The 14,660-nt window shown below is 40.5% G+C and overlaps 1 protein-coding gene across 3 annotated transcripts in view; it reads left to right on the top strand.

Annotated features, from left to right (window-relative positions):
• Positions 1 to 14,660, top strand: part of radil2a (Ras association and DIL domains 2a) — a 32,618-nt gene that overhangs the window by 12,856 nt on the left and 5,102 nt on the right. For all 3 annotated transcript variants that reach the window (XM_010777066.1, XM_010777067.1, XM_010777068.1), the window contains 5 exons: positions 6,104 to 6,323; positions 7,223 to 7,395; positions 10,478 to 10,622; positions 11,578 to 11,759; positions 11,844 to 12,195. In XM_010777066.1, the coding sequence (XP_010775368.1) occupies positions 6,104 to 6,323; positions 7,223 to 7,395; positions 10,478 to 10,622; positions 11,578 to 11,759; positions 11,844 to 12,195 (1,072 nt within the window). The remainder of the gene's footprint in view (positions 1 to 6,103; positions 6,324 to 7,222; positions 7,396 to 10,477; positions 10,623 to 11,577; positions 11,760 to 11,843; positions 12,196 to 14,660) is intronic.

Below are 14,660 nucleotides of genomic sequence, written 5' to 3' on the forward strand. Positions count from 1 at the left end.
TGCGAGCATTCACATATTGAGTTGCATAAACGTAGCCGGCCAATCGGGGCGAGCCTACCTGAATGCGCGCGCAGTCCCCCAGTATATAAGGCGGCTACGCCTCCCGACTGTCATCCTACACCTACACCCTCTTCAGCGAGCGGCATAGGAAAGACAGGGCCCCCAGGTAGAGGGCTCCGCCTGTGCTTATATAACTAGGGTTACAATTAGTGATGGGGGGAAACGATTATTTTGAAAACGATTAATCGGGCGATTATTTGATCGATTAGTCGACTAATCTAACGATTATTTTTCTGTTGTTTTATTAATAAAAAACATAATGTATCTCAAATTAATACCAAAAAATTCTTAATAATATAGTTTTTTTTTTATTGCACAGCAAAATAAAAAAATATAGAATATAATTATACAAAATAAAAAGCCCAGCCTGTTTACTCTTACAGTCCAACAAAAAATCTCTTCTGTACAAAATTACAAAAGATAAAAAATGTAGTGCAAACACTGTGCCGTGCACAGTAGAGAAATGCATGACAACTGCGCACCAGCTTACGTGCAGCCCTGGCCTGGACATTGCTTGGCTCCGTTAGTTGACATAAATTGATACTATAAGCTGACCAACGTTAGTCTAATGTTTGTTTGACTCGTAAACGACCACAACATGAGTTAGCTCTCTGTGCAGTTTGTTCGTTCCGGGTTAGTAGCGGCTAGATAGCGGTGTTCTGCAGACGTAAACTAGCTACCATTCCAGCCAACATTAAATGCTGACAAACGTTAACTAACACACAGCTGGCGCCGCTAGCTAGGTAGCTAACATTAACTACTAACCAACCAAGCACGAACAAACCGCACGGAGAGCTATAAGATAGTTAGCACTACCGAAGTGCACAGAACTCAAGCTGTACAACACACTACACAAACGTGGAATTAATTTTGCCAAAGTTAGTACTTATTGTTCCCTCCACGAGAGACAAGGGGGTGCCTCCGCTTTAAATGCTCCAACATCTCTGTTGTGCTAGTGTGGTATGCCAACTCCATTTTTCAAAGACTGCAAATAACAATGCCTTTGCGTTTTGGACTAAATTTAAAGTATTCCCTTTTGAAGACCTAGGGCGAGATGTTTTTGTTTGGGGGCTTTTTGCAGGGCTTCGTGCGCAATCCTGTGAGGAGGAGGTGGTAGCCGTTTCAGTCTCCATAGTGTTTAAAGTGCGATTGCGAACTGCTTGTTGTTGTTTTGGGTGACCCACGTGTGTGTGGCGATGCGTCAACGAGGAAATATGTCGTCGACGATATTTTGAAGTCGACGCGGATGGAAAATAGTGAGGAAGGCTCTGTATGGAGTTTACTGCGCACCATGTTCCCAGAGTCCCTAAGGAGCATGGGAAAAACATAAGTGCACTATGTCCCAGGGGGAGGTCAGATACCTACTGACCCACAGCCCCCCCCCCCCCCTCTCACCAGTCATGTGTTGCCCCGGCAAGCACAGACGATGAGAAAGAGCCAGACATCTCCAAGAGATAAAACCTTATGAAGGGGCCTGGCGTAGACCAAGACGCCGCTGTGCATATGTCCTCCACGGCCCATCCAGGATTTGGGCCCGCTGTTTTAATCAGGGCTGAAGACAACATTTTAATTGTTTTATTATTAGGCCTATGTATATTGTTGTTATTTGTAGGGCTTTGTCCTAATATTTATTTTTGTTTTAAACTATGTTGAAAGATTGGTTTAATATCATTTTTTTATTTTGCTATGAAATTCTGAATGAAATTCTGAATGAAAGGCTGCTCGCGAGACTGGTTTTTGAGTGAGATGCGGCACAGCAGCCTGTCAGTTTACTCTTGCTAGATTAGTTTGGCTATTATCATTTATATTTATCTGCAACAATGGATATCAGGAAGTGGTTCACGAAAGGAATATGGCAACTCAGCGCCAGATGCAGGCACATTAGAAGAAATCAGTTACGTTACCAACGAGCTAGCAAGCCAGCCAGGGACAAGGGAGGCTGGCAATCAATTATATTTTGAAGAGAAATTGACTCTCAAGCCGGCTCTCTCACAAACTGCTCTGTGCGCAAGCAGACCGCTGCACACGCTCTCTGCCTCGCTCAATCTCCCTATCTCCCTTCCTCTCCATCGCTCAACCTCATTCCATCTCTCCACCCTGTGTGCGCTCCTCAAGTTTGCCTGCGTGCTTGCCCAAGTTGGCACAGCGTTACAAATGCGCCACAAAACCAACCAATGGATGTAGCCTATAATAAGCCCGTCAACAGCCTTATGGCAACCTAAAACCCCTCTCTTTCCGTAACAACAATCGCCCGTCCACACNCTAGCCAGTCTCCAGATCTCAACCCCATAGAAAATCTTTGGAGGGAGTTGAAAGTCCGTGTTGCCCAGCGACAGCCCCAAAACATCACTGCTCTAGAGGAGATCTGCATGGAGGAATGGGCCAAAGATACCAGCAACAGTGTGTGAAAACCTTGTGAAGACTTACAGAAAACCTTTGACCTCTGTCATTGCCAACAAAGGTTATATAACAAAGTATTGAGATTAACTTTTGTTATTGACCAAATACTTATTTTCCACCATAATTTGCAAATAAATTCTTTAAAAATCAGACAATGTGATTTTCGGGATTTTATTTCTCATTTTGTCTCTCATAGTTGAGGTATACCTAGGATGAAAGTTACAGGCCTCTCTCATCTTTTTAAGTGGGAGACACAATTGGTACAACTGGCGGCTGACTAACTACTTTTTGCCCCACTGTATAGTCGATATAAAACTGGCCGCTTCGGTTGGCAGGGAAACGGAGTTCAGGGGGAGTGGCTGTACCCGTAGGATAGAAAAGGGGGAAGTGACGTCTGACTCAGAGGTCGCGCGGCTGTGGAGAAGAATGTGTTTCATTCTGTTACTGAGTTTAGGCTAGTTAGCTAGCAGGTTTATTGTTTTGGGTGCAGTCACTTTTGCCTCCACTTGCTGTTCAAATAAATGTTGAAAGAAAAAGTAAATCTGTTCATATGGGTGTTGAGAGATGTATCCGTAGATTTAGTCCCTAATTTTGCTCTCAAAGTGCACCAGATTGATGCATTTAACCTGCCCACACCCCCTGTTAAATTCTCTCACCCACATTGAGGATGCTTCCTACGCCCATGTTTTATTCCATGTGTCAAGTCAGGCAAATTGGGTCCAGATGTTATTGCATCAATGATCTGTTAACATTAAAATCACTAAATATATGCTGTAACTATTTTCCTCTAGGCAACTCAAGGGCTCAGGTAATGTGATTACTATATGAATAATGGTCCAAAATAACATAAAATGCATAGGGTTTTGTAACATACTTTCATCGCCGGCCGGCCGATACATGCCGCGCATTAAGTGGGCCTGTCTGTCAATTAATCCCCGGGCCACTTTTTCCCCCCAGTCCGCCCCTGCTCACAATGTCATAAAGTTGAAGAAGCACAATTAGAGATTTAATTATTTCTTATTCAAAGCATTATCTGTTACTTGCCTACATTACCCACAATGCAACTTTGTTAATTGTTGCCAGGGCAGCTGTATTGTAAGGTCAACATTATAAGTGGCACATGTTAACCTCTTAAACTCAGAAAAAATCACTCTGACTAACACAAAGCATTTTCATCACGACTTTTATCCCCCGAATAATGAAAAGACAGAAGTATCAAAACATGTGTTGCCAGTAACAGATTGTCCTTCCCGCTGGAGTACTCGGAAATAATAATGTGTACCCTGCTCACAATGTCATAAAGTTGAAGAAGCACAATTAGAGATTTAATTATTTCTTATTCAAAGCATTATCTGTTACTCGTCTACATTACCCACAATGCAACTTTGTTAATTGTTGCCAGGGCTACAGCTGTATTGTAAGGTCAACATTATAAGTGACACATGTTAACCTCTTAAACTCAGAAAAACTCACTCTGACTAACACAAAGCATTTTCTTCACGACTTTTATCCCCCGAATAATGAAAAGACAGAAGTATCAAAACATGTGTTGCAATGAACAGATTGTCGTTCCCCTGGAGTACTTCAGAAACAGAGAGATATGGGGATCTTTGCAACAACATGGGTGCGAGCCTACGGGCTTTGAATCTCTAAATTCACAAGCTATAGAGAATGTTAAACAGCTGGCCAAGTTTAGAGGACACATTTAACACATATGTTGAAAAAACCTGACAAGGTCTGTGGTTAACACAAATCATTTAACATTTATTCTAAAGCATAACATATGCTTAGCGGTGCACCGTCCCCTTTTGCTTCTTATAGCTTATAGTCTTTCTGTTCAGTGTTGTTGACATGAGCCATATGACTTTGGTGTAGTTTGTTTATTCCTTTACGTTAACAGTCTTCTTAATTTGTTTTAATTATCCTGGGGCCTAAGATGGAGCCTTGGGGTTCACCACAGGAAGCACTTATAATTTATACTACTTACCATCAAAACTACAAAACGCTTACATAGACTTTGATTAAAACCTTTCAAAGACTAGAATTTCCTTGTAGTTATTGTCTTGATTTGCTTTGGTGACAGCCAGTGGTGCACCGTCCCCTTTTACAGCCCAACTGAACACTCCCAGGCTACATTTATGTGACTTTCCCATGTTAAAGAGGATAATAAAAGCCTGTCTGGTTCATGCAGAACCTTCAGTCAACATTACTGCAGCAGAGTCTTTAGAAACACCAACACCCTGTACACTGACTGTTTGAGAAAGGGAAGGAAGGAAGCAGGATATGTCTGTTCCCTTAATTTGAATACTCAGACATATTTACTGCTTTTTTAAGCAAAACAATAGCGTGGCAGTTCATGGCGCATTTTCTGAGACAGTTTTACAGTCCATCACGTTTTTTTTCTTCTCACTTTTAAGGATTGTTAATCAAGCTGTTTCTGCTTTGATAAGCTTTCAGAAATATTGCAAAGTGTTACTGTGTTTCTTGTTGTAAAGAAAAGGAGGATCTGATTCCGGCAGAGGACGTCAAACTGTCATCAGAGGAAGGGAGGGGGTCTTTCTGTTGATTTCCTGTGAAATGTGACTCAGCGTTCACAAGTATACATACATCTTACCACCACGTAGTTTTTTCTTCTGGTAAGGTATTCTTAAATATAAAATATGAATAAAACGTACGCAAAGGGCTTTCATGCAGATGGTAAAACAGCACACAAAAATAATGAATACACTAAAGAAAATGTCTAAACATCCAGAGGTTTTTTTAACAACTATTTAACAACCTTTTTTTTAAAAACAAAACAAGATGACAGATTTAACAGATCTCCGTGATAACACATCAGCCGCCTGGAGATTTGCAAAGCTTCAGCGATCTGTTCTCCAGGCATGGGGTTATTGGTGTCTTTATGGCCTCTTTCAGTTTGTCTGAGGTCATTATCTTCATGGTTTGAGAGTGAGAGTGTGTGTGATGTCATGCTGTGTGAAACAATGGCAGAACTGTTTTAGAAGAAAGGAGTAGTGATAAGAGCCGGATCTGTGTGAGCTCTGGCAATGAGGTGATACAGATGATCCTTCACCAATTGCAGTTTGCTGTCCTACATTTTTTTTTTAAAACCTTGGATATTCTTTGAATTTGAAAGTGGTATGATATTTAAAAAATTACATTTAGTTTAAAAAACTAAAACATTTGCCTTTCAAGAATCAGAAATGTTCTTTAAGACATTCAAGTGTCAAATGACTGAGAAACAAACTTTGTACACACATTTGGATCAACCTTATCAGACACTCCTTGGCTTTGAAAATGTATGACTTAATGAAAAATGCAAAGAGGAGGCCAAACTTCTTAGCATTGACTTAATTTGTTTCTTTTTAAATAAACATATTTCTTAAAATATAATGAGCAATGACAGAACACAAAGCAAAGTTTGCAGGAAAGCTCTTTGAATGCCTCTTTGATTCATTATGTTCAGTACTACACAAAAACAACATTATTTTCCCACTGACTTCCTTACACTCTACTTGATATAATCAGGAATTGTGTGAAAGTGATCTGTTTCACTGCTCTACTCCCATGGAGCATCAGCATTGGTTATCCAGTGTATTGTAGAGCATGCAGAGAGGTCAACTGTCTGCACCTCTCTCCACAGAGCATGTATTCAGCCTTGCCCGAGCTTCTGGATGGGAACCCGTTCTCAGAGAGCGGCCAGCTGCGAGTGCCTGATGGACTGGGCAGCATCCTGGAGGTGCTGAAGGAGGCGCTGAAGCTTCTCACAGCCTTCCAGGTCCATCCAGACATCTCGTTACAACTCTGTGCCTACCTGTTCTTCTTCATCAACGCATCGCTGTTCAACGCCCTCATGGAGAGAGGTGAGACTTCTGCTCACTTTCCCAGCATTAAGATACCTGTTTGACTGCTTTGGCTCTTGTTTTAAGTTTGGTTTGGACTGAAATAGCTCAACCACTAGAGGATTACTTACCGGAGAATTTAATAGAGGAATCATTTACTTTAGGGGATAATCCTACTTACTTTAATGATCCTCTGAATTTTCAGTTTGCGCCACAATGAGTTTAACATTTGTAGTTTCAAGTAATGTTTTTGATAACGACAGTATTAAATGGTTAATTCATGTTTTGTTCCGGATTAAATTGAATAATTGATCCTGATGTTTCATCTAGCACCTTTATCATATCAAAGTTTTCTATTTTATGACTGGTTAATGACACATTTTCTGCAAATCTGACGATATACTGTACCCATTGGACTCAGCTCTACGCTGGGTTTAGGGCTAATTTGCAAAATGTTAGAATTCGAACAAGTATATGCCTGTAATGGTTATTATATAGAAATATAGATAAAAGGTGTACAAATATGAAAATATAAACCTACAAAAAGTATTAGTTCATTTTAAATATGATCATTATTGACACGCACCATGCATTTATGTTGGTTTTTTATATTATTTATGAGAAATGTTATCTTGAGACTTTGCAATAGGTACATTTATTATTATGTTTTGTTCTTTTTTTTGCGTGTTTGTTATGTTGTTATGTTTGAATAAAGTGCATTTTGTAATAAAAAACATTTGAAAATCTTTCATTTCCAGCATTTTAGAATTAAGAACAGTTTTGCATTTCAACTGGCTAATAGCATAGATACTATTCTATAAGTGCTATTAAAACATATTTTTTAGCATATCGTACTTGGTTGAGCATAATTTAGGTTGCAAATCAATGTCATCTCTGATTTTAAACATGTTGTTTTTCAGGATCTGTCGCTGGGTTCTACCAGTGGTCCCGAGGGGTTCAGATCCGGGCCAACCTTGACCTGCTGATGGATTGGATTCAGGGCATCGGACTGGGAGATCTGGCAAATGAATTCTTCCAGAAGCTTTCTGCTGCTGTCAATCTGCTGGCCACACCCAAAGAAACCCTCCTGCAGGTCAGAGGACATCCGTTTCTCCTTTCCTGTTTTGTCTCCTTGTGGGTGTAGCCTCGAGGGTCAACTCATGTTTGCGTCAGCATGAATGATTTTATTGTCTTAAAAGTGTCAGTTAGTAATGTATGTGTATGTATGGGGTGCAACAGGTTTCATTCTGAACCTTCCCCTTGCTTAGATGTAGGTACTTCTCTTTTTTATAGCCTCTTATTTGCCCCAAACCATGGTAAAGGTTGTGGAAGCCTATTCATTGTTATAGTTGAGCTGATTTACATCGATCCGATTTGGGGAAATGGCCTTGAGGAACAAAGTAAATAGACATAAGTTATCACGACATGATTTCCTGGTGACAATAACGGTTTGGCCATCACTTATTCTACTTACAGTATAATCCTAAGGACCTGAGTATATCCTGTTAGCCAGAGTTTGTATGCATGCATGGATGTCACTGAACAGGCCTTCTTGCACAGACCAAAGTGCCTAAGGTGTACTGTAGGTGCAAGGAGACTATAAAGAGAGGCCACAGAAACTTAAGGAGACCACTCAGGGAATCTAAAGGACTATGATAAGGGGTATAAAACCCCCACAACTATAAAAAAAGCAGATAAGAACCTCAGACTGGAAATAACTGGAAAAATGCCATTACAATGAATCTACAAAGGGACAAACCAAAAAAACATCAACAAAGAGGCACATAAGGATCATGTAGAGACACAAAATGACTAATGACTGTTCAAATGTAAAACAATTTGGCCAGATATTCAATTTGGAGTCCATAGAAATCTTTTTAAAGAGGCCCTTTCATTTAAGTTTTCAGGTTTCACATTTGTATTTTATAATAATAATAATAATAATAATAATACATGGGATTTTTATAGTGCTTTTCCTAATGCTCAAAGACGCTAATATAATATTTAGTGTCTCTACATGTCTCCATGCTTTATTGTTCAAAAAGCTCTTTCTTTTTCTCACTGCCTGTGCTGCAGCTCCTCTTTTCACCCTCTGTCTGAAACCAGAGCCCAGTCTGCTCTGATTGGTTAGCAGGCCAGCTATTTTGTGATTGGTCAACTGCTTAGAGTCAAGTCCCGCCCCTTAGCCTATCACTAGACGTGTGTTGGAGTGCTAGCCAATAGAAGCGAGAGTGTTACACAGTGATGTCACTATGTTACAGAAGTAAATAAAGGAGTCAATTTTAGACGTTTCAGGCAGGGGGGAGTGTGTTGGAGGGAACACATTGATTTTAGCATTTTCATACGATTTACATGAATACAAACCTATATCACACACGACAGGAACAGGACAACCCCAAAAAGCATAATAGAGCCCCTGATCCGTGTCAGTGGGATTGACTTACTTTAAGTGTAGGAACTGGGTAATACAAGGCTCAGTTTTGCCCACCTGTTTCCACTATATGACTCGCAGTTGTACCAGCCTGAAACATCTCCGGGGCACAAACCAGCACCACCACCCCCCCCCCACACAGCTGTTGGAGGCTGTGTCTCATCTGTTCGTGGGATTGGAGGGTTGCTAGGAAGCTGGTGGCTTTATGTATCCCTGCCCTGGCATGAGGTCACTTTGTGGCTGCTGCAGCGGAGCACACACCCTCAGCATTTTCCATCTGGAGTAGTTCTGGGCTTTTAAAAAACTGAAGTGGCAGAGTTGTAAATTACACGCCAGGGATGTGGCGTCGCCTGTTTTGCCAGCAGTTATGGAGAACACAACATCTGAGGAGTTATTTTGAGTGGAAATAAAGCTGCCAGACATTAAATGTCAGACTATACAGACATTTTTAAATTTCTGCTGCTTTAATGAGCAGCATTTAAATGTCACCTATGCTGATCTCACTGTGGCATCTGTTATAGGAGGGCAACAAGATTTCACTTCTAGTTTCTATTGTGGCCCCAGCATGTCTGGGTAAAGTCCTGCTTCCTTCAATTCAATTGGAAACAGACTGAATGAACTACGTAATGTGTGTAATAATCACATGAACGCTGCTGGCCGGTGACTCACCTGTTGCCATGTCCTCCGGTTACTTTCTGTAGTTATCAGGCGGTCACATCATGTATTTCTCCAGTGTGTTATATTTCCTGATAAGAAACCTAAGACGCTGCTGAGAATGAGATGTGTTAATTATAATGCAGGAGTGCAGAGTGAACACAGGTATGCAGCTTTTAAGAAAAGCTGTAAAGATATGAAATGACTTCAAGTGCTTCTGTATTTACATGTGAGAAATATTTTCCCAAGAGATTTTGTTACCACAGAGACAAAGGCTATTTACTAGATCATATAATTGGTTTAAAATACTCCACATGCAAATGAGAGAGTAGCAATGACTCCGCTTCCTTATATGGAAACAAGCATGATGGGAAAATAGTTGTTGCTCCCTCACTGTCATCTCACAATAAGCCTTTGTGACTCGTTCTTTAAGCTTTAAACATCACTTTAAAATCTTTTGTTTTAGCTCTTGTGCCTCACTTTGAAAACGTTGCTCTAATTTACTAAGAGTACAGGACAGTCTGAGTATCAAAAACTTGTCATTAGTATTTTTCTACACTTTCACTAAGTTCAATCTTTTAAACAAACTTTAATCCTGATCATAACTATTAAACGGCATTATTTTTCTTAATGTCGACCTTTTAAATGTCAGTTTGTTTCGAATTTTGTTATGAATAAACCTGAAAAGAAAGGTTGACTTTCAATATATGAAATGTTAGGAAGACACCATTCTGATCCTTTTTAGGGCTGGAAACCAGGAAAAAACATGTATTTTCCCAGAAAATGACTCAATCTGGTGGAAAATGATTAAAATAGTTAGTTGAAACCATATGTGGTTTCTTGCTGAACTTTGATCAAACATTGCGGTTAAATTAGGTTCTAATTGGGATATTTGTTTTCCTCTGTCTAGCTGTCTGTATTTGGGCTACATACTTTATTTTAGACTTATTATAGGAGCTGATTTATTTGTTAAACTTTTACCCTTCTTAAATGTTATACTAAGATACTTCAACACTCCCAAAATGGTGAAGGTTAGAATAACTCTGCTTCTGTCTCTCAATGTTTTGCTTGTTGTTTCATGTCCCTCCAGGCGTCCTGGGCTTCTCTCCGGACAGAGTTCTCTGCCCTGAATGCTGCTCAGCTTCACCACACGCTGAGGGAGTACCACTCAGGTAAAGCCTGTCCTGCAGGATGGACCCCGACTCTGAACGATGCAGAGCTCGCCGTCAGGACCGGTGAGTGACCTAAACCATCCTAAAGATAATCCATATATTTAGTGACATAAAATATCATCTGCAAATATATTTGCTGGTTGTCACTTCCTCCCAAAAGGCCCGATCTCATGTTGTAATTAACTACAACTAATTATGATTAAAGTACCTTAACACTGACGCTTGTATGCACCTTTAAGCGGCAGCCTCCCTCTTAGTCTTTGTTTACAATAATCCTGTCAGTCTGTCTCCACCAATCAGCTCTCGCCCACGCTTTCCTCTCAAATCCGTCTTTCCGCCACGCTCTCACCTGCTTCCACCTATTAATTGATTCAGGTCGACTCCATCCTGCTTCGTAAAATAATAATACCCTCAATTGAACCAGCGTTAGTCCTAAACTTTATTTACCACTTTTAATTAGATGTTAAAAGGATATCTGGACGTCCTGAAGTGTGTCTTGTATGAGGTGCTTATCCGTAGCCTTACTTACAGTAGAGGGCAGTTGTGTGGACAAATAGACATGTGATTTTTGAAACAAAGTGTGCAGGGGAGCTGCAATACACATTTTAGACAGCTACAAAAATGACGAACTTGAAATAATAAATATTAATTTATGTGTATGCTATATTTAGAATATGTTCACTGCATCATCTTGCAGTCAGACAGCCCTTTCTGATGGGGAACTGAATCAGTAATCTGTGTTCTCTTCAAAGTGAAGCCCTACACCAGACTCCATTGACAATAACAATCATTCTCATCAGTTAAATCTGCTTCAAGTGGTTCATTTTTTCTCAATGGACCGTGTGGCCTTAAGAGGGCATAGAACAGCTTCATCTCTCTAGGTAATAGAAAAACAATCCAAGTACCCTTTTAACCCAACACAGCAGCTTTACTTGAAAGTTTAAGGTTTGAATTTCATTAGAAGGCTGTTATGAAGCTTGGGGTCAATGGTGACGGCTGACCTTCTCTCCGTCTGCAGCCGACATCCTGGAGAGCTTCGACAGCCACCCGCCGCTCATCCTGCCCAGCAGCACGTTTCATCTGGAGCTTGGTAAACCCGTGGTGGAGCCCGCTCTGTTCGAGCAGCTCGGCCATCTGCAGGAGTTCATCCGCCGACTCCCCCGCAGTGAAATCCAAGTCGAGCCCGATGTGGAGGAACAGGTAACAAGCTCTCTGACCTCGGAGCAGGAAACGAGACACCTTCATGTTTCAACATCTGTTATTGATGGACTTAATGTTCCTCAGGCAACCCCAGACAGCCAGTCTACGACCTCGCCCTCCGTCACAGTATTCCAGGACCCTGCCCATCAGGAGGTGTCTGACCAGGTTGCCAGCTCGGACCTTGCCTCCCCTGCAGAGCCGTCTCAGGCCCAAGGATCTCACGGTGACCTGAGGAGCTGTGAAGCGGTCCTGACCCAGAAGCTGAAGAGCCTAGAGCTGCAGAACACCTTTCAGGGAGGACAAGTGGACATGGGCTACCACAAGAGCCTGGCACTGGACCCGTCCTGCCTGCTGACCCCACCCAACACCCCCCAGGGCATGGAGCTGTCCGAGCTGGAGGCTAATCTGCGGGAGGGGGCACTCCAACAAAAGAAAGGTAACTTAGGGGCAGAAGAATAAAGATCTGCACACTTCCTGAAAGATCACTGTATCTTATTCAACAAAGAGAAACCTACTAATCTATTGAAGACCTTTGTCTGGCATTGTCAAGTAAACACCATAGAAAATGGGGCATGAATGAACTTATTATAGCAAATAGGGAAATAAACCAAATAAATAATAACACTAGAGACTTTATTTGCGATGGCATCAAGCCAGGGGTCTATGCTAGACACTTGTTTACGTAGTGGAGAAATACTTTATTAACCAATCAATTTACATGTCACATACATATGTGTTCATAAAAATGAAACTGCCTTTAGCAGATTATTGATGAATGATGACCAGGACTAATTGAGCTATATTCGAATTTCAATCATTTGCAATCCTCTAGTCATTTTAAACCTTACATAATAAAAAACTAAAGCAAATTCAGGTATTTATTAGCATGCAAGATCATTGATTTTGACCATGGTGTACCATATCAATGGGGGATCAACCAGTGTGAATGTTAGTCTGGAGCGCTGCTTGAAAAGATTATTTCAACCACAAACAGCTGGAAAACATTAGCTGAAACCTGGCAACAGAAGATAATACCTGAGTGAGTGTGCACATGCAAAGAAAACTACGAGACAAACATTAAACCACAAAGCCAATTATTTTCCCTGTGTCTTCTATTATAGCACTTCTTAATTATTATCCATTTTCCCCATCAATGAATTCATAATGTTTTATATCAAACGTCAGCGATTTGTGGAGAATCACAATGTTCCAGGTGGCTTTATTATCAAATACAATACATACATTTTTCACAAGTAAAACAGGATTTCTTTTTTACACCTGACAATCTGGATCCATTCAAGGTTTTAGCCCTGCGTTAATGTTTTCTTTTAAAGGCTCAAACAGCTGGCAAACATTAACTGAAACCTGGCAACAGAAGATAATAACTGAGCAAGCGTACACGTACAGTACAGAGAAACCATGAAACAAAGAGTAACGGAGAAACCGACAGCTTCTCAAAAGGCTCATTCATGGCTTCACTTACACAGCAGGTTTTGATTCAGGTGACACACAGCTTTGTCACTGAGAACGCGTCCGCCTCAATTCAAATCCTGTACCGTTACTGACGCCCACAATGAGGTCACCTCTTAAACGCGCTTCAACCTCCGCTGACTCGACCTATTAAGGGAACTTTTTAGTGACTTGACCTTCAGGGACCTGCTGCATATTTGCTCCAAGTTCTCATAAAGGTATTTCACATAAAAGAGGTGCAGCGCCTTCATCTTCTCACTGACTGTGGGGGTCAGGAATTTCAAGTGGAAGGCTTTGCAGGGCGGGCCACTCTGCAGAGGAAAGAGTGTTTCCTCTCCCACCTCTATTGTTTTTAGACGCCTCCATCATGAGGTCATCCGTAGGAGGGAGAGGGAGTCATAGTGAGAGCGGACTACTTTACTTTTTGTTTAACCAAATGATACTGCAGATATTTGGACGTATCTGTGGAAACAAAGGGGAAAAGTTATCACAGCTTTCTCATTAGAGGAATACTTACACCCCCCTAAAACAATTGCTTTCATATAAATAACTCAACCCTCGTTACCTTGAATTATTGGCGTGCAACCCTGCATGGTGAAAGAATAATAAAACAAACTGAGAAAAAACGATACAAATTCAAGTAAATGCGGCCCGTGCTTAACAACCGCATAACTAAACCAAGACAAGGGAACATGTGCTGAGCATACAACTGAAAAAAGACAATTGGATTATAGTGAATAAGTGCTGTGAGGTTGTAAAATAATATTTTTGTATATTTATTGTGGTTGACAGCTTTTCAAATAGTTTTGATCCATTCTGAGATGGGAGATAAATGTGAGATAAAAACAAGTGACACAGAGTGAGTCATTGATATGCTAATAGTAATTTTGTGGTAGGTGCCGGAATTACCTCCTTTAACATATTTTGTCTGTTTAAACAGTAAAAAACACTTCCATGAGGCGGTTCTCAGCAGACTGATCACAGTCAGTGAACTTCACATTTCAAAATAATGTCAATTTAGTATTTAATTGATTTTATCTGAATAAATGAAATGGGTAAATTATACTACCAACATCTGTGAAAATCAAGTAAAACCACAACATTCACACTGTGTATGTGCAAGTTGGCCCTCCAGGGAAAAACCAAATCAATAAGGAAAAGAGTAAGGAAAACATTTTATAAAAATAACATTATATATAAAAAAAAAAGAATAAAAACATACAGAAAAAATAGAGCACTTGATACGCAAAAATGTATACACATATATTGCCAAAAAGTACACAGATTGTTATTTAATATATATAAATCATATTTATGTTCTTATTATTTTACTTCTTTTTTTTATGACACCCCTAGGTCAATACAAATGAGTACCAATCAAGCAGCATCCAGGGTCAAAGTTGAAATAATTTGAACCCTGAGCGCAGTGCT

Source organism: Notothenia coriiceps, unplaced genomic scaffold (assembly GCF_000735185.1).
Source record: "Notothenia coriiceps isolate Sejong01 unplaced genomic scaffold, NC01 NC01_scaffold00017735, whole genome shotgun sequence".
NCBI lineage: Eukaryota > Metazoa > Chordata > Actinopteri > Perciformes > Nototheniidae > Notothenia > Notothenia coriiceps.